General features: G+C 38.1%; 1 protein-coding gene across 3 annotated transcripts in view; it reads right to left on the reverse strand.

Annotated features, from left to right (window-relative positions):
• LOC125486049 (chemokine-like protein TAFA-5) overlaps positions 1-22,703 on the reverse strand; it is a 320,982-nt gene that overhangs the window by 226,185 nt on the left and 72,094 nt on the right. For all 3 annotated transcript variants that reach the window (XM_048611860.1, XM_048611859.1, XM_048611858.1), the window contains exon 2: positions 632-781. In XM_048611860.1, coding sequence (XP_048467817.1) covers positions 632-781 — 150 coding nt within the window. The remainder of the gene's footprint in view (positions 1-631; positions 782-22,703) is intronic.

The raw sequence follows: 22,703 nt of genomic DNA on the forward strand, positions 1-22,703 counted from the left end.
GACAATAAAGAAATCATTCATTCACCACTTTTATTCATGCAATAATCTTAATTCATGACATCTCACTTCCTGATTTACTGAGACTTGTTAACTCAGTACCATAAATTAGATTAGAAACATGTGTGATGGTAGTGCAAGATGTAAAGCATTTCAATGGCTACCCTTTATATTCCCAGCCTAATATTTATATTTTGGTAACATTAATGGATTGAATATTGGTATCTGCTGTGATACTGTTTAGTTTGTATTATTAAGCAATGGGAGATTCTACCTTCATGTTCAATATGAGGGATTGTTTTATATAATTGGTCCAAACAAAGTAAATTTCAGATGACAAATACTTTCTTGATATAGATAATATAGTACCCAAGGAGATAAGAGAGTTATTTGATGTCCTTCAATTAAACGTTTCATGCAAAAATTAGGGGTGCTATTCCATAGTTATGTGTAAAATGTGTGTGCTTTCTTAAACCAAAAAGCTTTTAATTAAAACTGGTTCATAATTTTTACTTAATTAACAGCAAATAAAATTATTCCGGTTTCAGCATCTTATTCACAATGTAATTACAAACACCTAAACCATATACATCATTCAAATGGTTTCCCATCATTCCACCTCTTTGTCACTTACCATCCACACAGGCTGGCTTGGCTCTCGTTGTGCCAGCAATCTGTCCTCTCCTACAGGCACATCGTGCTGTTTGTCTGGCTATTGTTCTCCGTGGTTGACTACTATCTCTGTCCAAGGTAACTATTTCACATGTACCCACAGCCAGTTGACCTAGAATAGAACATACAATATGGGAATCAATGTCGGGGATTTTAACCATGAGCTCCTCCCCAGTAGCATGATTTAGATGGACAAAATTATTACTCTGGAGGAAGATAAACTAGATTCATTCAATACTCAAATTGCAACTTGAATTTCCTGTTTGAGAATCTAATTATAGACAGTGTGGTGAGCCTTGACAAGAAACAGTGACAACAATTTGCAGAGACTTTAAAATATGTGATAAGTTTGTAATTGTTTCAAAAACAATGTTCGATAAAATCTTTAAGCATTTGTATTCATTGCAGCAGGATCAATTGAGAATTCCTTGGGTAATAAGTTGTACTAGTCCATGCAACCTGGTAACCCTTGATCTGGGAAGTTGTACCAAAGGAAATGAAGTTGAGATTTGGAAGCAGTTTAGCCAGATAGACACAAAGAAGAGATGTAAGACTGAAGGTTGGAGGCTATTAGCATTATACATACATACACATACAAAAAGAAGCAGAAAAGCTGTTCAGGAGTTGAAAAGATTCCAAAGGAAATGTGCCATGCAGGGAAAATGCACAGGTGTAACACTATTTACATGGAAGCTGCTGGCTGTGGACAATCGACTTTCTGGGCATCGTATCATTAGCCTGAATATATCATTTCTTGAAATGCTGGGTGTTGCTATTGAAGTATGAAATGCTCATGGATGGTAAAATTGTCAGCAATTCTCACTATTACTCCATCAAAACTGACAACAAATTTAGGAGTCAGTAGAAAATCGGGATAACATGGAAAGTCAGATGTTGCCATCAGTGTTCCTCTGTGGGGTGCATTGTAAACATTGCAATCAATGCTTGTTAGTCTCACTGTAAAGCCCTTGAATACATTACAACTTGTTGAATGAGGTATAACAGAATTTTAGTGATGATGTGGAGGTGCCGGTGTTGGACTGGGATGCATAAACGTCAGAAGCCACACAACACCAGGTTACAGTCCAACAGGTGTATTTAAAAGCACAAGTTTTCATAGCGCTGCTCCTTTGTCAGGTCACTATAACCTGGTGTCATGTGACTTTTGAACTTTAATGAGCTCAGTGCACAATTATTGTTGAGCTCAATTACCAAATTAGAAAAACTAAATTTGAAATGTCTAATTTCTCCTCAATGATTTTAAAATTTCATATTTTTAAAAAGTATTTAAGAGAAGTTTACCTTTAGCTTCTATCTTAATCCAGTTAATAATTCAGTTCACAAATCTTAAAATTTATATTGAAAGTAAACAAATTCAGTGGTTTTAACTTTTCAGTTTGCTCGATGTGACTTCAATGTGATTACTAGTGACCCCATTTGTTGACATCACTGTTGCTTCGCAGCAAAATATCTTCTTGACTTGGTGCCAGATTTAAATAAGGTTTTGGAAGTGGAACAATCAAGAATATCCTGAAAAAAGCCCAACTAAATATTTATAATTAACCCTCATTCTGGCTGAGGAGGGATCACAACTGGAATCATAGAATCCCTACAGTGTGGAAGCAGGCCATTTGGCCCATCAAGTCTACACTGACCCTCCAAAGAGCATCCCACCCAGACCCTCAATTCCCCCACACCTGTAACCCTGCATTTCCCATGGCTAACCCATCTAGCCTGCACATCCCTGGACACTCTGGGCAATTTAGCACAGCCAATCCATCTAACCTGCATATCTTTGAACTGTGGGAGGAAACCAGAGCACACCCATGCAGACACAAGAAGAATGTGCAAACTCCACACAGAATTTCCCAGGGCTGGAATTGAACCCATATCCCTGCCACTGTGGTTAGAAGGGCTAACCACTGAGCCACCATGCTCAAGAGGAAGATAAGAAAATTTTGGTTAGGCTGCAGTTCTCAGAAGACTGCTATTTAACATGTCTAGCTAACTCATAAGGAAGCTTTGACCAGAATTTTTCATTGGACAAAAATTAAAATTACCTGAAGGACACAGATTGTCTTCTTTTTCAGTGATTGTTTAGCAGAAGTGGGGAGAAAGAAGGTGGCAGAGATAGTAGGAACTGCAAATGCTGGAGAATCTGAGATAACAAGGTGTAGAGCTGGATGAACACAGCAGGCCAAGCAGCATCAGAGGAGCAGGAAGGCTGACGTTTCGGGCCTAGACCCTTCTTCAGAAAGTGGTGTTGTTTGGACCTCAAGGCATGTTTCCACATGAATAGTGTATACCCCAATAAGTTTATACTGTGCCCAACACCCATGTGACAAATGCATGAAAAATAGTGTAATCACTGCAGGAAGTTAACCAAAAAGTCTACCAAGGGAATAGCTTCTTGCAGATGCTATATCATCATTGCTACTTTCTAAATGAAAGAAATTTTCCTCAGAAATGTTGGTATACCTGAACCTTTACACATAGCTGCTTGATTGAAATTAGATTGCCTGTGCTGCAATTAGACCTGCTTGGCTTCATTCATTTCATTTACTTCTTCCACCTCCAAATAAAATAATGATATAGGAATATCCAACAATGTTCCTACACTTTGATTTTTAATTGGAGCAAAAGGAGTTTTGCCAACAGAAGCCTGAACAAAATCAAATGCTTAAAGTCCAGCTCTCACAAATCCAGAATAAAAATCTATTTTTATTGTGAAAATAATATCGGTGGTCTTCCTTTAAGCTGTCACTTGTTATCTGCTCAGAAGCATCCTCAGCTCTTGGCAACCATACCATTCATTTCATATGGATATACTGAGTGCTTCACAATTGTCTGCATGGACATCAGGAAGTCCCACATGCATTCCTTACAGAGCCATTCAATGGAGCTTGAACATATTCTGTATGCCAGCCAAATTGACCTAAAAGGTCAACTGGAAGATGGCACATTGCATAGGAGGAGGTCATCCAGCAGATTGATCCCTGCCCCATGTGCCAGCTCCCGCTCACCCATGTGGAATGCAAATTATTCCCCAAAGAACATTAACCAATCAGGAGGACGATAACTGACAGAAATAATCAACCTTCACAAACCAGACGAGTCATGCAATGTAAAAATAAATTATAAAAGTGCACTAAATTGAATTTCACTATGTCTGACCCACATTATATTTGACCTTTTTTTAATATTGTTCAGAGTACAGCACAGTGAAAATCTGAATCGCCAAGTAGTAAGGATGGTTAGCATTCATAACGTGTGTGTATTTTCCCATGTGTATATCTTTTCATTAGGATCCCTAAAATGTTTTGCATCATGCCTGTCGGATATATGGATGTGTTGCTATTTCAGTTATCCTGGATATTTTACATGGCAATTATATTGGTATGGAGGTTAGTAATGGTTAACTGTACTCTTAAAAATAGCACTGGCCTGAAGACAAAAGTAACAATCTCAAATTTGGTAGCAATGTCCTCAGGCAAGGTGACAATAGCAGATGGGGATTGGGAGTAGCAGGCATAAGAAAAGAAGCAACAACATAAAGATAAAACTGAACGAAAGGGGATGTATCAGAAAATAGTACTGTCTGTTCCAATTTGGATTATGTATCTTTCTAGTTAAGTTGAGTGAGCAACAGTAGCTGTTTTCTGGCAAATAGAATTGATCCTCTAAATATGATCGATCAAATTTATTTCTCTACCCTGGAACTAAATTAATCCCTCATTATTATTTCCCTTTATTTCCTCCATTGCTGCATATAGTGTTCCAACATTACAGTTTTACCTGCAATTAGATGCCCCTGTCAGATACATTGGAAGTGTTCCTTCAGATATTGTAGTCCCTCCCGGTGATAATCCACTTAATCTAAAATTTTCATTTTAATACATTCAGATAATCACCACTGGAGTTTCATTCTGGCCTTCCTTTTGACAATGCAACAATAGCTTGCATTTATTTGGTCCATTTAAAGGCATTTGAGGAAATCCCTGACTTCACAGTTGCCTGCATTTTAATGATCTATCCTCCTCCAACTGACATCTCTACCCTCAGAAGCTCAAAAGAACAGTACCTCAACTAACAATTAAACACTTCACAGCCTTTTGACTCAACATTGTGTTTGATAATGTCAGACAGTAATCTCGACCAACCTCCCCTATTTTATTTCCTTTCCTTTGCCTGTGTTGGTCTCAATCTTGTTTTTCTCATTTTTACCTTGGATGGTGGATAATTCATTAATCTGCCATTCACGCCTCCTCTGAGCCCACCATTTCTTTATTTGTCCTGTTATCACTCTCTTTGGATGAGCCCTACCTATACTTTTGTCACCTACTGTCTTCTCATCTTCTGCCGGCTCCCAGATCTTCCCTGTATTTGTTTACTCATCTTCAACTAATTGTTTTCCTACCTTTTTCAAATGCTGATGAAAGATCACAAGGTCAAATGTCAACTTTGTCCCTCCATCGACCTGCTGACCTGCAACAATTCTTTTTTCATCCACTGCACTTCACAGGAATATTATGAAAACTTGACACCCCAGACACAGAAACAGAAATTAGGGCAGATAGAAAATGGGTTTTAAGAGGCTTTTAAAAGGATAGTGAGCAGAAGGATTAATGACAAACATGACTTAAGGTACAGGCGGCAAAAATTTGGATGATGGAGGGTAGAAAATGGCAGCTATTTAAATCTGATTAGTGAGTTGCAAACATTTGCTAGGCATCGCAGGGAGCTCAAGCCAATTCCCAGATGGGAAACAAAAATACAATATAATAATACTTGGAAATGAATGGACTTGTCATAAGACATGTTGGATCATTTAGTCTCATTCCCAGGTTCTCTTTTCAGGAAAAACACACTTTCAATTCATATCTCCCAGATAAGCCTCCTAAGAGGATAGCAATAGAATGAAGTTGTGACAGCTGTCAGTGATCCATGGTTTTAAAATTGAACCAAGAGAAGAACTTCTGCAACTCAAAGCTCTACGTACATTTTTCTAAAAATGTAAAAGACTTTTAAAACACTGCTAGCGTGTCTACACATTGATCAGAATTTCCTAAAAACACATGTTCAAAGTAAATTGAAGAGGAGCCGAAACAGGCCCATAATTTGCTTACTAAATGGGTGCTGGGCCTGTTTCAGGCACGGTGCCTTGGACATCAGTCAAAATGCCATGTGGTGGCTGGCTATTTAAAGGGCACACACATGTTGCTGAGAAATTGCATACTTCATTGAAATTGTGTGCTTCAATGTGCAACCTTCATGTGAAACAAATACACAAAGGAGGGATACAGTCTGACTGAAAGTATTATGTTAATGCTACTGTTATCAAGAAGAAAACATTTACTAAATCTATTCATGCAGGTTCAAGTCATCTAATGTACCCAAAATTGGAAATAAATAGTAACAAGGAAGACACTGGTAGCTCCATCACAGTGGCCTTCCCCGTGGAGAAAAGATTCAATCCAAGATTCAGACTGTATAAGATTCTTTGTTCAAAGATGACTGCGGGTGCCAATGGGACTACGTATCAGGAAAATACCTATTCTAAAATGATTAAAGCAAAAGAAAATTTGAATTCCAGAATATGTACCAAAATTCAAACATCTGCCCCAGCTGATTCTCTGACTCTCAAACTGGTCCTGCTCCTTTTCCACAACATTCACTAAATCTGAAGGTCACGGGAACATTCACAGATAATCCCAAATTGACTTCACACTGACTGCAAACTGATTTCAAACTACCCCGAGGCCTCAACTTTTAATGTTGAATTGTTTCATGTCATCTCCACTCTTGTTCATTTACAGTCATATACCTGTTCAGTTTTGCAATCCATGTAATCCAAATCCAATTCTTCCAATTGTGGACACATTTTAAGTGCTGCTCTGGAGTTAAAGCCACAGCTTCAATCCTCTTTTCTCTCTTTTTCTCATCACCTTCCTGTTATCTAGTTATATCACCTTTTGTTGCTTTCTTTATTAACACAACATGATGTGCAAAATTTTAAAAATGGCACTTTTAAGAAGCCTATCCCTACAGGCTGGCCATGCTGACTTTTAAATAAGTGAGAAGCACAGCTATCACGCAAGACCTTCCCGAAAGTTTAACAATTGACACAAAACCAATTTTATTTTTTTGGAATCTAAAAAGGAATACGGCCACAATAATGAAACCATTTTCAGCAACTCAGGAACTATGGCTTGCTCCAAAACACATGAGCTAGCTTGCAATCCTGCACTACCCTGTCTCCAATTTCTCAACTTGTACTTATTCTTAGTGAGGCTGTATTCTGCCCTAAATAATTTTGCATCAGCTACAAAATCTCCAAAACCAAAATACACATGGATTTGTCATAAATCATTTTAATTACTATACCTGCAAACTGGATAGTTAAAAATACATAACCGCTCCTCTCAGGGAAAAGTAACTCTTCAATCAAGTTACTTCTGAAAGATTTCATTAAAAATAACTACAAAGAACATTAACATGGAACAATTAATGCAGATAAAAGGTGCATTCTTTTTCTTGCATTTCTCATTATGAATGCTTCCCACTCCTCAATCTGCCCCATTCTCAAAAAAAGTATCCTCCACTCTTCTGTCCATGAGAGCTACTGCCTCAATTTCACAATCCTTTGAAGAATAAAAGTGCTGCATTGATTTGAATTCTAAATCTACTGCCATGTTTTCCTGAATGTCATGCATAAATCTCTTCCTTCAGGTCTTTCCCTCTCCAACATAAGCAGAACAACCCACTCTGTTTCATAAACAACATTCTGATTATCACAACGGTGTAAATTGCATTTCATCCTTCTCAATTTACTGAAGCATTCAAGTTCACTATACCAACTTCTTTCAATGCCTTTCCAATGCTGCCCTACTCTGTCCTCACTTTTTTCCACTCCAACCTGTGATTGGAGTATATCCTAAGTTCCTGAAGGATCAACATTTGCTCCCTCTTTTTCTTTCTGCGCTCTGCAATTGTCTCCCTAATTGCCCTCCAGAGAATGCCTGTTGAAAAGCTACAGTTCATGTGCTGTAGGTACACCCACAATGCTGTAGGGAAGGGAATTCAAGGATTTTAAACAGCAACACTGAAGGTATGGCGATATGTTTCCAGGTCAGAATAAGGAATGGCTTGAGGGAGAACTTGCAGGTGGTGGTGCTCGGAATTATCTGCTACCCCTGTCCTTCTAGCTGATAGTGATCATGGGTTTGGAAGGTGTTGTCTAAGGAGCCTTGGTGATTTCCATTAGTGCATCTGCAGATGACACACACTGCTGCTGGTGAGTGTCGGTGCCAGACAGAGTGAATATTTGTGGATGTGGTACCAATCAAGAGGGTTACTTTGTCCTGGCTGTTACCAAGCTTCTTGAGCACTCATTCAGGCAAGTGGGAGTATTTCATCACATTCCTGACTTATTCCTTGTCGAAGGTTAGGCAGGCTTTGGGAAATCAGGTGAGTTATTTGCTGTTTGGACTCCTAGTTTGTGATCTGCTTTTATAGCCATGGTATTTATATGTCTAGTATGCTTCAGCTTCTGGTCAATGGTAACTAGGTAGTGAAAGTGTGGGATTCAGTGATGGGAACACCGTGGAATGTCAGGGACCTTAGGCCACTCCATTCCAGAGGTTTCCTGTGCCAATTTTAGAATTACAAATGAATCCTTACAAACCCTGAATGACTATTTTGTGCCTATTAACTATTGTCAATTTAAGTTAGGATTTTCAACTTCATAGCAAGTAATCAATTTGACAATGACAGGAACATGGAAGAAAGCATTGTTCATGGACTGGAAATAGTTTGCACCAGATTTGCTTCTACAACAAGTTGTAAAATCAGTTTAAAAAATAGCAAAATCTCAGTGATTGTCCATGAACATTTTTATCTCCAGATCAAACTTGTGTACTGTAAAAATTTGTGTTTGATATATACCTTATATTTTTTCCATATACAGACACATACCTACTGATCAATTATTATTTTGTGATTCTTGAGGCACAGCATCTTTCTTTCTGAACATCTGAAATAGAAACTGAAGTAAAGCAATCACTCTGAGCCTGCTCAGCCATTCAAAAAGATCATGACTGTTCTGTTTATGTTTCAAATTCCACATTTCCATCTACCCTGATAATGTTTGCGTACCTCATCTACTAGAATTTGCCTCCACCTTAAACAGATTTAATGCCCCTGCTTTCACCACTTTGAGTTCCAAACTTGCATAATACTCAGTGAAAGGATTCATGCACACCTCTGTACTATAAAGGACAATACTAATGTTAAAAATATGCTCCCCAGTTCTGGACTAACCACAAAATGATACAGTCTTTCATGTCCATTCATGATCTTATATACTTCAGTCAAGTCACCCAGTACTTTTCTACACACTCATGGAAACAAGCACAATCTGCCCGACCTGTCCTTATGAAATAACCCATTCTTTCCAGATATCAAACTCCTCTGAATTACCTCCAAAGCATTTGCATCTTTACTTAAATAAGTTTACCAATGTCCTGTATAACCTAAACATAACAGAGTCATAGGGTCATACAGCATGGAAACAGACCCTTCAGTTCAACTCATCCATGCCAATCAAGTTTCCCAAACTAAACTAGTCTCATTTGCCTGTGTTTGACCCATATTCTCTAAACCTTTCCTATTCATATAGCTGTCCAAGTCTTTTACTTTTATGTTCAAATACACTTTGGGGATGATTCAGGGGAGATTCAGATCCAGAACCAGGGAGCACATTTTTTTTTTAAAATTGGTACTCAGGCTAATCAAACATTAATCAGAGATAGATGGAAAGTGGAATTCAAATCATAAAAAGAATAGCCATGATCATTTTAAATGGCTGATCAGGCTCATGGGGTGATTGGTCAACTTCAGCTTCTGTTTCAGATGTAAAACTCAATCATATTGTGTCCCTGCTGTCTAGAGATGCTTATACTTTGATGCCATTACTTAATTCTACCAAACTATACAATACCAAGTATAATAATTTTGCTGTCTGGTCAGTTCCAGAAAATCCTGCTCGAAGAAACTCTCTCAATTCTATGAACTCCTGATTCATTCTACAGTTGCCAATCTCATTTTTCCAGTTTATATGTAGATTAAACTCACTAATCCGTTTATCATGAGCACTCAATTTTATTGCATATCTTGCACCAGTTTGAGATTACTGTTAGGGGGTCAGTACACCACGCCCACTAGTGGATTCTTTCCCTTCTTTATTTCAACGTAAACTGATTCTATATCCTGATCTCCTAAACTAAGTCAATTTCTAATGATTACAATAACACAATCCTTGATTACCAGTGCTATCCCTCTACTTTTACCCTATCTTCTTATTCTTTTTGAATACCTCTCAATATTTAAGACCCAATCCTTGGCATCTTGCAGTTACATCATTACAATGGCTTTGAGATCCTATGTATCCACATCAAAGTGTGCGAAGGATGTGTTTATTTTGTAATGAATGTTATGTGCATTCAGACACGGGGCCTTTAAGTACTAAAGTTTATTGTTCTAATATCTAGTCTTGATTGTTGATGCATTCTAGTTTTTCTTTTCTCAGTCACATCCTGCCATTCTGACCCTCACTTCCCATATCATTACTTTCCTATGTTACCTTATCTTTACTTTGTGGTATGGCACATCTTTCTGCAGTTGAACTCTTGCCCACAGTATTTAGTTTAAAAGTCTCTCTACCTCCTTATTATCTACTGACTCATTAACAAAGGCAGGGCACAAGCAAGTTTGACCTTTCCTTCAGAGTTCTGATTGTCTTCAATGCAACTCTGGATTTGATCAAAAGCAACCAATCTTGAATTTTCTCTATTAGACTAATTATCACTTAATTGCCAGATACAGCAACACTGCCCCAAACTCATTCATCCCCACAAGAGCAGATTTTAACATCAGTAACAGAATAACTTGTCAATTGCTCCAATTGCCCAGGAAGTGTTTTTCCTAACCTTGACCTAAATGAATTGTGAATGTATTGTTTTGAAAAAAGCATTAACAATTAGCAATGAAATTATTCCAAGATAATTAGCACCCTAAATTTGGGAAAATCTAATAGAATAAATTATAATAATGAATACTTTTAACACAATATGCCCGAAAGCTGTTAATATAGCAATTAATCATGCAAAGTATACTCAATTGTGAAATGAACTTTCATGCTTCCATTACAAAATAATTCCTTAAGTATTACATGACCAACTAACTTCTTATTACAACTTCTTTGCAACAATCTTCATGAAAGCTATATTGAAACAATTCTGCATGAATCCTACAAGATAAAGCAGTTAAAAACAGAAAGAACTGCAGATGTAGTTCTGAGGAGTCGTCACCAGACCTGAAACGTTAACTGATTTTTCTTCACAGATGCTGCCAGACCTGCTGAAAATAATCCAGTTGATCATTTAACTGCCATTGAAAGAGAGTTAAAATCGAATTTGTCCTAGTTTGCAGCAAGATACAATTTAATCAGAATGAAGTCATTCACAAAATTAACACTTTGGGAACAATAAAAATACTAGTTTGTAAAAGAATTCCAATAAAAGTTACATTAGACTTGATCTCATGTATCCTTAGTGTAATCTTCTTCCTAGGATATGAAGATTCTGCATTTGAATCATACAGATCATGATGAACTGATTAGAATCTTGCTATTCTGATGGAAAACTCATTCGGATGACAATCATCTATACAATAGTGCAGCTAGTTGCTATATCAACAACAAGACCTCACATGCCATGAAGAAATAGACCAGATAGCAGTACAAGGTAGTAGTCCAAACTGGTTGTCTAAGATTTCATGGGTATTGAAAAAATAAGTCTTATGTTGTAAATTATATTGACAGAAGAAAGCTGGAGTCAAATGGATTTAGTCTTTGCAAGGGGATTCATTAATTCTACAGTTGCATGAATCAGATAAGATAGCTCTGATCTTAACTTTCAATTTTCTTCTTATCATAGAGGAGTCTAGAAATCTGAGAATGTGTATATAACTAGGGAAAGATGAATACGTAAACAGATTATGACTGCACATCAATTATATGGTAATGTACTGAAAGTGGATACTTTCCCTGCAGCTGCTGAATAATAATAAATGTGAACACAAGAAACAAAGCAAAACAATCTAGATGCACTGTATTTGGAAATTAATGAGATAGATGGAAAGTAATCTAATGGCTGAATGATAAGGAGTAATAAAAAAAGTTATATACATTTTGTCAGAACTCTTTTGACAATGTACAGAGGTGTAATTTTAAAGATCAGAGATATAAATATTTTCTCAAACAGCTATTGAATATTGTCCTACATTGTGATCTGAATTGCGCACAAATCAACTTGTGAATGGACAACAATGAAACCCGTTTACAATTTCAGTTTGATTGCTGATGATTACAAAAATTTAATTCATGCAGGTGTTTCCACTTGAGCATTTTGCCACCCAGAAGAAATGGTAGATGCAGGTACAGTTACAACATTTAAAAAGACATTTGGACAGGTACCTAAATAGGAAAGGTTTAGAGAGAGATATGGGCCAAACACAGGCAATTGGGATTAGGGACAGTTAGCACTGCTGCCTCCCAGTGCTGGTGATAGAGGTTCAATTCCAGCCTTGGGCAATTGTCTGTGCAAGTTCCATATATTCTCCCCATGTCTGCGTGTGTTTCCTTCGGCTACTCTGGTTTCCTCCCACAGTCCAAAGATGTGCAAGTTAGGTGAATTGGCCATGCTAAATTGCCCTAGTGTCCAGGATATGCAGACTAGGTGGATTAACTATGGGAAATATGGAGTTAGAGGGATAGGGTAGGGGGTGTTCAGAGGGTTGGTGCAGATTCAATGGACCGAATGGCCTGTTTCCACACTGTGGGCATTCTATCTATTCTAGTTTTGGTTTTGGAAACTTGGTGACTACAGTCAAGTTGGACTGAAGGGTCTGTTTCCATGTTGTATGACTCTATAAATAACAGATGTGTCCCTGTAAAAGTAAACATGGTTGCAAACCATGCTCATTTAAATGTGGGAAAAGATTCCATCTTACAGGACTTGGATATACAACACAATGTTAATGTGATCCAGTGCAGGATAATGGAATTTTCATAATTTCAATTGATGAGGTAACATAGTGGCTGTGTTTCAAGATGAGCAATCCAGAGGGCAGATTAATAATTCAGATATTCAAGTTCAAATCCCACCATTGCCGTTTGCAATTTTGAATTTAGTTAATTAAATGAATCTGGAATAAATAGACAGGAATAATATTAAAGAGATCAGACTGTTGTAAAAACCTAAATAGATTACTAATGTCCTTAAGGCCAGGGAATCTATTGTGTTTGCCCAGTCAAGCAAACATGTGGTCTTTAAAAATGGTCAATCAGGCTGTTCAGTTGTGCCAAACCTCCTATAAAAAAGGAATAAAGCTAAGTCAACCAGCCAACAACTTCAGATTCAGATACAAGATACACTGCTAAGAGATTCTGAACAATATCTGATGAATGCAATGCAAACTGTATAAGAAACTCTACACAAAATAGGCTGCTTAATTGGAAACATGTTTGCAACCAATTGCCAAGCAACTCAGATGCACCCCCAAACTCTCAATTTTGGAGTGTAGCAACCACCATGCGCATGCGCACACGCACACATATATTTTGCCATTGCACAGCACTGGGATGGTGCAGTTAGCTCAACTGACTGGAGTGTGGGTTCATTTCCCTTAACAGATGTTCATGGGAGGCCTGTCCCCTCACCTTGCTCCACACTTGCTGTATGATGTCCCTCTAGCTGTGCATAAAACCAATTATGTGACTACTGGTGGCAATGGTGTAATTTGCTAATACTCCAAAATTCCAGGTTAATCCTCTGGGGAAACAGGTTCAAGTTCCACCGTAGCAGGTGTTAATAGAAACAAGAGCTTTGTGGTGCAGTAGTTGTGCTTCTACCTCTGGGCCAGGTGTTCCAGGTTCAAGTCCTACTTAACTTAGACATATGTTACAATGTGTCTGAACAGGTTGATTAAAAGTGTCTGTAAAAAATGAAGACTGATGCGTATGATTCTTTTTGTGGAATATGATTAAATACCACTAACTTCTTCATCTTTATTATGGGTTAAAATTCTTTAACTCATTGTTCTGTCCTGGTCCAAACTATTTATGATATGATTAACGTCTGACAGCAGAATAAGGAATTGCCTATTATGTTAATATGCACAATGTCATACTTAGGAAATTTTTCAATACAGTGGGAGCAAATTACTGCACTGTACTGAAAACAAGAAATGCTGGAGATGACTGCGGGTCAGACAGCATCCATAGAGAGAGAGAGATACAAGCTAATATTGAGTCCAGATGACTCTTCAGAGCTGAAATGTTAACTTGTTCTCTCTCCATGGAGGCTGTTTGACCTGCTGTGATGTCCAGCATTTGTTGTTTTCAGTTTTAAAAACAGTACTTTGTTTTATATTAAATAACAGTAAGTATAGTCAGGATCTGAAGGAAAGCAGTCTTATTATATACCAATCATATCACTTAGCAATGTTAGCAAAGTCTTGCATGATTTTGTCAATTTTATTTATTCATTAAAATATTTCAGGAAAAATATTTATCTACAAGATTTTGAATTCCCTCCATAAAATTTTACTTTCAGGACTATTTCTTCATCACAAGACAAGTGGCAAGAAGTTGTTTTATATAAAGTTGTATACAAAAAGCATGTACCTCTGTGAAGGCACAATAATTCTCAATAAAACTCTTATCTTGTCAGATGAAATGCTATACCTTGGCCCAAAGTAATTATCTTGTCAAACATCCACAGTCCAGGTGGTGTAAATGTTGATTACTGTTTTGTCACCGAGTATGAGATATTAAACCTCATTTCAATCCACATTAAAAAAAATCACTGACCATTATAATTAGGCTTCACAGCTACATATGAAAGATATGAAATCCTGTTAAAACTCCAAAGACAAAGTTTAAGTGTTAAAAAGCTAAATAAAATTAAGAGCTGAAAATATGTACAAAACTCTACCAATGTAATGTGGATTGAATGGCAGACAGGTACGCAAATTGGGGTCTTCTGAGTAACTGGAGCTTAGTATCTCCCAAAGAATGCCCACCAGAGTCTTATTGGTCCCTGGAATTGAAAATAGGTGTGGGCAGGGCCTAACATAAATTGATCTTAGGAGGATAGTAGGATTGGGGAGGCTAGCTGGACTGCCAGCAGTGCAGGCTGGTTTAATGAAGCCCAGAGGCATACTCTTATAGCCCCACAAAAATAGTAAAACATTGCCTGTGGGCTTTGCTTCCACTGTTCTGACAGCTTGTAATGGGTACATTGTGGAAAGACACACTGACTCAAACTATCCTAAATGGCTGGAATAGACTAAGTACAATAAAGATTACTGTAGATGCATAACTATTATTTTTATATGGTAAAACTCCTCAAGTGTGAAATGCTTCTAGGGCATAATCTAATTGTTAATTTGTTGCAAGGGTGTGATTGGCAACTTTCCTCCTCAGTGAAAGTTCCAGGTGCTGATTCTTGCAAATAAATAGGACCACAATTTCCATATTAAAATGGCCTGCCAACTGACTCATCATGTTGGTTCTCTGCCATTCATCAGTACCCCTGGGAACAGTTTACAGCAACCATTGCAATGGTTCAGAATGTCATTCCACATCATTTTCAGAATGCTGGCATTCTGTACTGTCTGTAGCAAGGCCCAATATCTCCTCGTCCCACTTATTTTTCTATTTAAATCTCAAATTCACAGAGGAATTATAATAATAGAATTGGTCCTTTTGTCATGCTGCATGATATTGTTTAGTTTAAGATACACATGCACATTAGTTCTTGCTTAATTGTTGACATCGCATTAGCATGAGTTCACCATAAAAGCTGCCAATATCAGAATTGTTTCTCTCTTACATGTACAAATCTGTCAAACAATGAAGAGTTGGTATCAATGACTAGGTGAATGTTTACATTAACAAAACCATTTTCATGGCTTTCATTCTGCACTTGATTTTCTTTTCTTTTAATGCTACCTTCAGAATGCACACTTGTATTCAAAGCACGAGAACTTAGACAATTAAGCCATTTCAGTTTCTAATTGTGCTGATGAACTAGTTGCAACCTGGCTATATCACAAAATTACCATTTCACCTGTTTCTTTTCGCAGAGAGCAAAACATGCACATTTAATGAAGCCTGAGCCTTGATGCTGTGCAAGTTGTAGATTAGATTTTGAATAAATCAGAGATGGTGGATTATTTATAAAGCTGTTAGAGATAGTCAAAATAAGTAAAATCAAGAGTGAGATGCAAGGTAAGGGGAGAGATAGAACTGCAGCAACACAAAGGATGAACTAGTGTAAAACCTTAGCCAAACAAAATAGTGAATAAAGGTAGATTCTACACCAAACAGACAACTGAATTCTTGTAGCAGTGCAGAACTTTATCAAAGTAATAAGCTCATATGCTACAATAATAAGATGGTGTCTAAGAAAGAACATTCTTAGTCAAGACTGCAACTGATCCATTATTAGATTAGAAGATGAAGAAAATTCCTGGAGCCACTGTTTTATTTGCAAATAGTTGTTCGTCTCTTTCTTATGGCCATTGATTACATTTTGTAAAACTGGTGCATATTTGAGTAGATTTCAGCATATCTCAAAAATATTGGATTAAAGTGGTCTCACTTGTAGTGTGATGAATGTTCATAATATATTGTTGCTATTTGGGAACTTGGGTTCTAAAGTGGAGGAAAATGGATTGCAGATTTTAAATTCTGCTATGGTCTGACTTTTTTTTTCCCTAAAAGTTCAAAATTCATTTTGAACAGTGAGTCCAAAACAGCATGTGATGTGATTTTAGCTAAATGAATACTAGCAAGCTACTGGAGAGATAATTGGTAAGGTAATTGTTAAGATGAGTTTTACAATCCAGAGAGAGAAAGATCACGCCTGAAATGTTGTGTGAATGTTTGGTCTGCTTATCAGAGGACAAATGTTCTGGCTATGAAGGGAGTGCAACAAAAGTTTATCAGACTGATTCCTGAGATGACAGGGCTGACTGTGAAGAAAGATTGGATCGGTTAGGACTATTTTCAGTAGAGAATGAGGGAAGATCTCAGGAATCTATAATATCCCAACAGGACTAAACACGGTAAATGCAAGAAGGATATTCCCAATGACTGAGGAATTCAGAATCAGGGCTCACAGTCTAAGGACATTCGGAACGGAGATGAGGAGAAATTTCTTCACCCAGGGAGTGATAAGCCTGTGGAATTCTCTGCCACAGAAACTGGTTGAGGCTAAAACATTGAATGTTTAACAAGGACTTAGATATGGTTCTGAGGGCTAAATGGATCAGAGGAATGAGGTGTACGTGGCAACTGAGGTTACTGAGTAGAATGATTAGCCATGATCATATTGATAAAGGGCCAAATGGCCGACTCCCACTCCTCTCTGTTTCTGTAACAACAGAGATGTTTTTTTTTAGCAGCAGTATCAAAACACAGTCAGAGCTAGAAAAAGTCTGACTTGTTTAAGAGTCAGAAAAAAAATGAAACCTTCAGAAGTAGAAGGCTGTGGAAGTGTCATAAAGGAAGACATCTTACAAGGCTATTCAAGACATAGGTTCTATTAGCCATGTTATGTAATAAGTGAGCTGAGCTCTCAGTTTGAGTCTTGGGGAATGACCTTGATTAAACAAAATAGCATCAAAAAGGAAACAAGAAGGAAATTGATCAAAGCCATGCTAATTGAGTAAGATGATTTTGTGAGAAGATAGGGTTGACTTTCACTGAGGTTTGAGTTCTTACAAGGCTATTGCTGTGCTAAAAGATGCAATTTCTTCTTTCTGATTCTAGTAATTAGCTCATTCTAATTGTTCTTGTATAGTATAATGCAGTTTTTGTTTCTTTTCTTTTGTGTAGCAAAAATTTATGTTCTTTTGTTAAAAGTACATTGGAAGCCACTTGTGAATATGGTCAGTGACTCACCTCTATGGTAAATATAAATAAAAGTAAAACTTCTATCAATCCAGATTTCACTCTAAGATCTAACTTATTCAGCATTACTATCAGTTGGTAATAAGTTCTGAGTGTCACTTTCATGCTCTCCAAACAGTTTTATCAGATGAGCGCAAAGTCCAATGGTGCTTTATGTTACACAAGCAGATCCAAAAATAAATGGTTAAAACAGTTGTCTGTTATGTTCATTCAAATCAGCATCCTTTCGAAGCAGCAAGGATGATTTTGATAGGACTACGACAAAGAGGAGGAACATTACAGTACAGCAAATAAATAGCTGCATAAACATGTAGTAAATTGAAAGCCAAAGTTTGGACCATTGACATTTTGAAAATGTAGTTATACATTGTAATTGTGAGAATTTTTTACTGAAAAAAGCAAGATTGGGATGCAGAAGAGGGCATGAGTAAAGAGTAATACAAGGGAGTGATCAGAGATGACCTTATCTGCACTTGATACAACGGGTGTAGCAAGGCTATGAGATAGCAAGGTCATGGTGTGGCCATGAATCTAACTTGGGAAGTTTACATTGTGCCTGAAATTATGGGAGAATAAGAGGATAGTAAAGTCAGATAAACAAGGCCATGATAAGTTGAGATGGAGGTTGAAATAATCAAGAATGAGAACTTACTCCATGTGGAGATAGAGTGAAGAAAGCAGAGAAGATAGCTCATTGAGAATAGTCAAGGCTTTACATACTAATACTCTACATAATAGCAAAATTCATCTACAGAGATGAACTAGTTTCATAAACAAGGTTCGAAGGTCAATGATCTAACCTGGACGGCCAGTTTATTCCTCTTCCTGTTACTCAATTTCAGGTACTTCTGTGGCAATTGCCTATCACAATGGATTTTCCCTTGGGAATTCTCTGCTATTAAGATGATGTAGGGAGTTCTGATTTGTGTACTCAGTAACCTTGCCGGAACGCTCAGGCAGCCTGGGTCACCATTTTGAATTACAGCTGGTCATGCAGGCTTTTAGTCTGGGTGGAGTCTGCTGATGCGGTAAGACGTGTTGTGGATGTATTGGATGAGTACTTTGGTTTTCTTCCTTTTGGTGGGTTTTGCGAGCAGGTTTTCACCTCAGGATGTGTCTGAGGCCTTGTGGTATTGGTATGGTCAGTGGTTCTCAGAGGTCGTTGGTTGTTTGGTCTGCAGGTCATGGTCGGTCATAGGTGGTTGGAGATGGCTGTAGGAGTCTCTCTTGGTGTGGTAGCTCTCAGGAGTCCTTCTCCTGATGGTGGCTGCAGGAAATAGCTTTTGAGGCAAATAGTTCTTTTTCCTCCCTCTTTCCTTTTCTCTTCCTCGAGCTGAAATTGGGGCTTACACTTCCCCTCTCACCTCCATCTGAGGCCCAAGATAAGATTTCCATATCAGACAGGGGTTCACCTGTACATCCTCCAACCTGGTCTACTGTATCTGTTGCTTTCGGTGTGGCCTCCTCTACATCGGTGAGACCAAACATTCACTTGGAGATTTGTGGAGCACCTGCACTCCATACGCTATAAATCAACAACACCTTCCGGTTGCTAACCATTTTAACACCCCCCTTCCACTCCCTTGGTGACATGTCCATCCTGGGCCTCATCCAGTGCCACAATGATGCCACACACAAACTGGAGGAGCAACACCTCATATTCACCTGAGAAGCCTACAGTCTGATGGCCTAAACGTAGATTTCACCAGTTTCAAAATCTCCCTATCCCCAGCCTCATCCCATGTCTAACCCTCCCTATCATCCCTGCCTCCTTGACCTGACACAACCTGTCCATCTCCTTCCCCACCTATCGGCCCACTCTTCCCACTGACCAATCCCCACTACCAGCATCCACCTATCACCATCCTACTTACCTTATCCCAGCCCCAACCCTCTTCCTCTATTTATTTCCCACCTCCTTCCCACTCCCCAGTCCTGATGAAGGGTCTGGACCCGAAACATCATCTCTCCTACTCCTCTGATGCTGCCTGACCTGCTAGGACCCTCCAGCTCCACATTGCATCGAGATTGGGGCCTGCAATTATACTAAATTGCAGATCTCTTATCTTGGCACCAAAAAGGTATTACTGTTGCCCTTCTGGAGGTGAATTGGCTTCCTGATCCTCAGAATAGGTGTAATAAGTTTCCTGATTGTTCAGAGTAAGTGTAAATGTAGTTCGATTGCATGGAATGTCTGGTGTTTTCTGCGAATGAATATTAATTGAAGTTGAATGCCTCGGTACCTCTGAAGAGTCCAAGATGTCTGAAGCTGTTGTCTTAGGTCTGGTTCATTGTTCCTTTAGGGCTGAGGTGTGAATAGAACTTCTAACTGAACCATGGTTCCAGACAGCATCCCTGTGATGGTGTATTCCAGAGCATAGATCAGCTGCCTTTTTTTTTGTTTTAAAAGTTCTGTTAAAAATCCAGGGGTTTTGGTCCAGTATTCTAAATGACAGGGACTTTTTGCTGACTCCTACCACAACTAACAGGAGGATGCCAAGTGGGTTAAAATGCAACAAAGATGCTTTTCATCTTCCACAAAAAAATAAGGAATTATATAGGCAGAGGTGTCCAAATCTCTATTTATCATAGGGCCTGTAGGGATTCTTTGGCCCAACAAGCCCACATGTCACTGAACACTATGGGCAATTTAGCATGGCCAATCCACCTAACCTTCACATCTTTGAACTGTGGGAGGAAACCAGAGCACCTGGAGGAAACCCACACCAACACGGGGAGAATGTGCAAACTCCACACAGACAGTTGCCCAAGAGTGGAATTGAACCCATGTCTCTGATGTTGTCAGGCAACAGTGCTAACCACTGAACCAATGAGCCACCATGCCCCCTTTGTTTATCTGAGAAACAATTAGGGAAAATACAAATTCACTATAACCACTGAAGTTACAAAATTATTCAACTTTTGTTAATGGTTAGTTCAAATCGCCATCATGGAATTGCAGATACAAATCAAGCAATAAATATCACACTTTTCACTAAAGCCACACAACTCCAATTGGTTCCAAGGCTGTTTGTGTTGCCAGTATCAGAAAGGTTAAAGAAAATGGCCTTTCCAGCAGCTGATTTTATTGAGCCCAAACTGTTTTACATATTTTCTTGTACCTGGTTACACTATGATTATACTTAGTGAAGCTGATACTATTTGCACATGCCTCATGCAGTATGTAAAGCAAACATTCTGCCAGATTTTGCTTTATCTTCATGGCATCAATTCCCAAACTAGAGATCTTGCCAAATCACAATGATCAGACATTAGGTTTTCTAGCTTCACATCCATTGCTTGATTTGTATTTGCAATTCGCTGATGGCAATTTGAAATAACCATAAACAAATAAAAGTTGAATGAGTTTGTAACTTCACAGTGGTTATAGTGAACTTTAGCTGCAAATTTGTGTTTTCCCTAATAAATTAAAACTTCCAAATTGTTCTGTTCCTCAGATAAGTAGGACATCCATCCTTTGATAACTGGTGCTGTGCTAAAAATAGCAAGCAATATTGAAACCAGAATGAGATAGTAAGAACTGCAGATGTTCAAGTCAGAGATAACACAGTGTGGAGCTGGAGGAACACAGCAGGCCAGGTAGCATCAGAGGAGCAGGAAAGTTGACCCAAGGGCCCCGACCGGAAATGTCAACTTTCCTGCTCCTCTGATGCTGCCTGGCCTGCTGTGTTCCTCCTGCCCCACACTGTTTTCACTGAAACTGGAATGGTAACTTTGTACACTTTTCAGTGTGCTCCTGTATCCCTGTACATGAGCGCACATGACAATATAATCTAATTTTAATTGTAAATTCTTATCTGTAAATATCATTGGGTATTAATCATATAGTTTATTCTAGGAGAGCAACAACTCTGGCTTCTAACAGATTCACTGAAACCCTACAGATGATTGAAATGCCACAAGACTGAAATATAGAATCAACAAATGGATGCAGCACAGAAGGCGGCCATTCACGTGGCAAAGATTGCAAAATCCATGAACAGCATTGTCAGTGAACATTTGGGTCTGTTCTGTTCCCTAACTTAATATCTCCCATCTGCCAATTGGTTAAGCTCCTTCACCAGTGTACAGATGGACACAAGTCACACAGTTATTGTTTAGACTCTTTACTGTGATCACTCGGCATTTCAATCTGCACGTTTTTCAGTCAACTGTGAAACCTAATTGGTCTAGTTCAAACTCGTCCTGGGAATAAAATCATGCCCCAAATCCTTCTCATTTCAAACTTCTTGACTTTTTCAAGAGCGCAGGAAAGTTTTGACTTGCTGATGAATTAATTTCATGTTTGAGTATTGTGTTTTTAATTAATGGAATGGATTATATAAGTGACAAAACTTTTAAATCAATTTTTATGGGCAAACATTCTCATAGGAAGAAAACAGTACAACAAACTTCCAAAGATGGTACACCGAAATCTAGTGATTACCTAAATTAATAGCAATAACTTGTATTGAAAAATGACTTTTACCCTTAAATGTCATTGTCAAGCAGTGAAAGAAATGTAAACTGACATTTATGCTCCCTTTCCAGAATTTAATCATTATATACATTTTATCAGGCTCACCTCCATGCTTAAAGTGCCTGTGCTGTTTGTACAGTGAATAATTAGCCAAACTATTCATTTTAGGCTGGATTCCAGACTAAATGCTCACATTAATCATTACATTCCCAAGTAAGCAATTCCTGTATTCACTAAAACTTCATGCTTTCTCTATTCTTCCAGTTAATATAAAGGTATATTAATATTGTAAATAGCCTTCAGAAAGTTGGTATTCAGAACTGTAACTACTACTGTTAGCATTTAATTGATTCCAGTTCATATTTTACCCAAGGGAACAGTATACTGAATCATAAAGTCTAGATTATCGAATATGCACATTTCACAATTGCGCTATTATAGCCACAATACTGTGCAGACCTACTCATTTAAAATGACATAGTAGGAACTGCCGATGCTGGAGAATCTGAGATAACA

Source organism: Rhincodon typus, chromosome 25 (assembly GCF_021869965.1).
Source record: "Rhincodon typus isolate 14 chromosome 25, sRhiTyp1.1, whole genome shotgun sequence".
NCBI classification, from domain to species: domain Eukaryota; kingdom Metazoa; phylum Chordata; class Chondrichthyes; order Orectolobiformes; family Rhincodontidae; genus Rhincodon; species Rhincodon typus.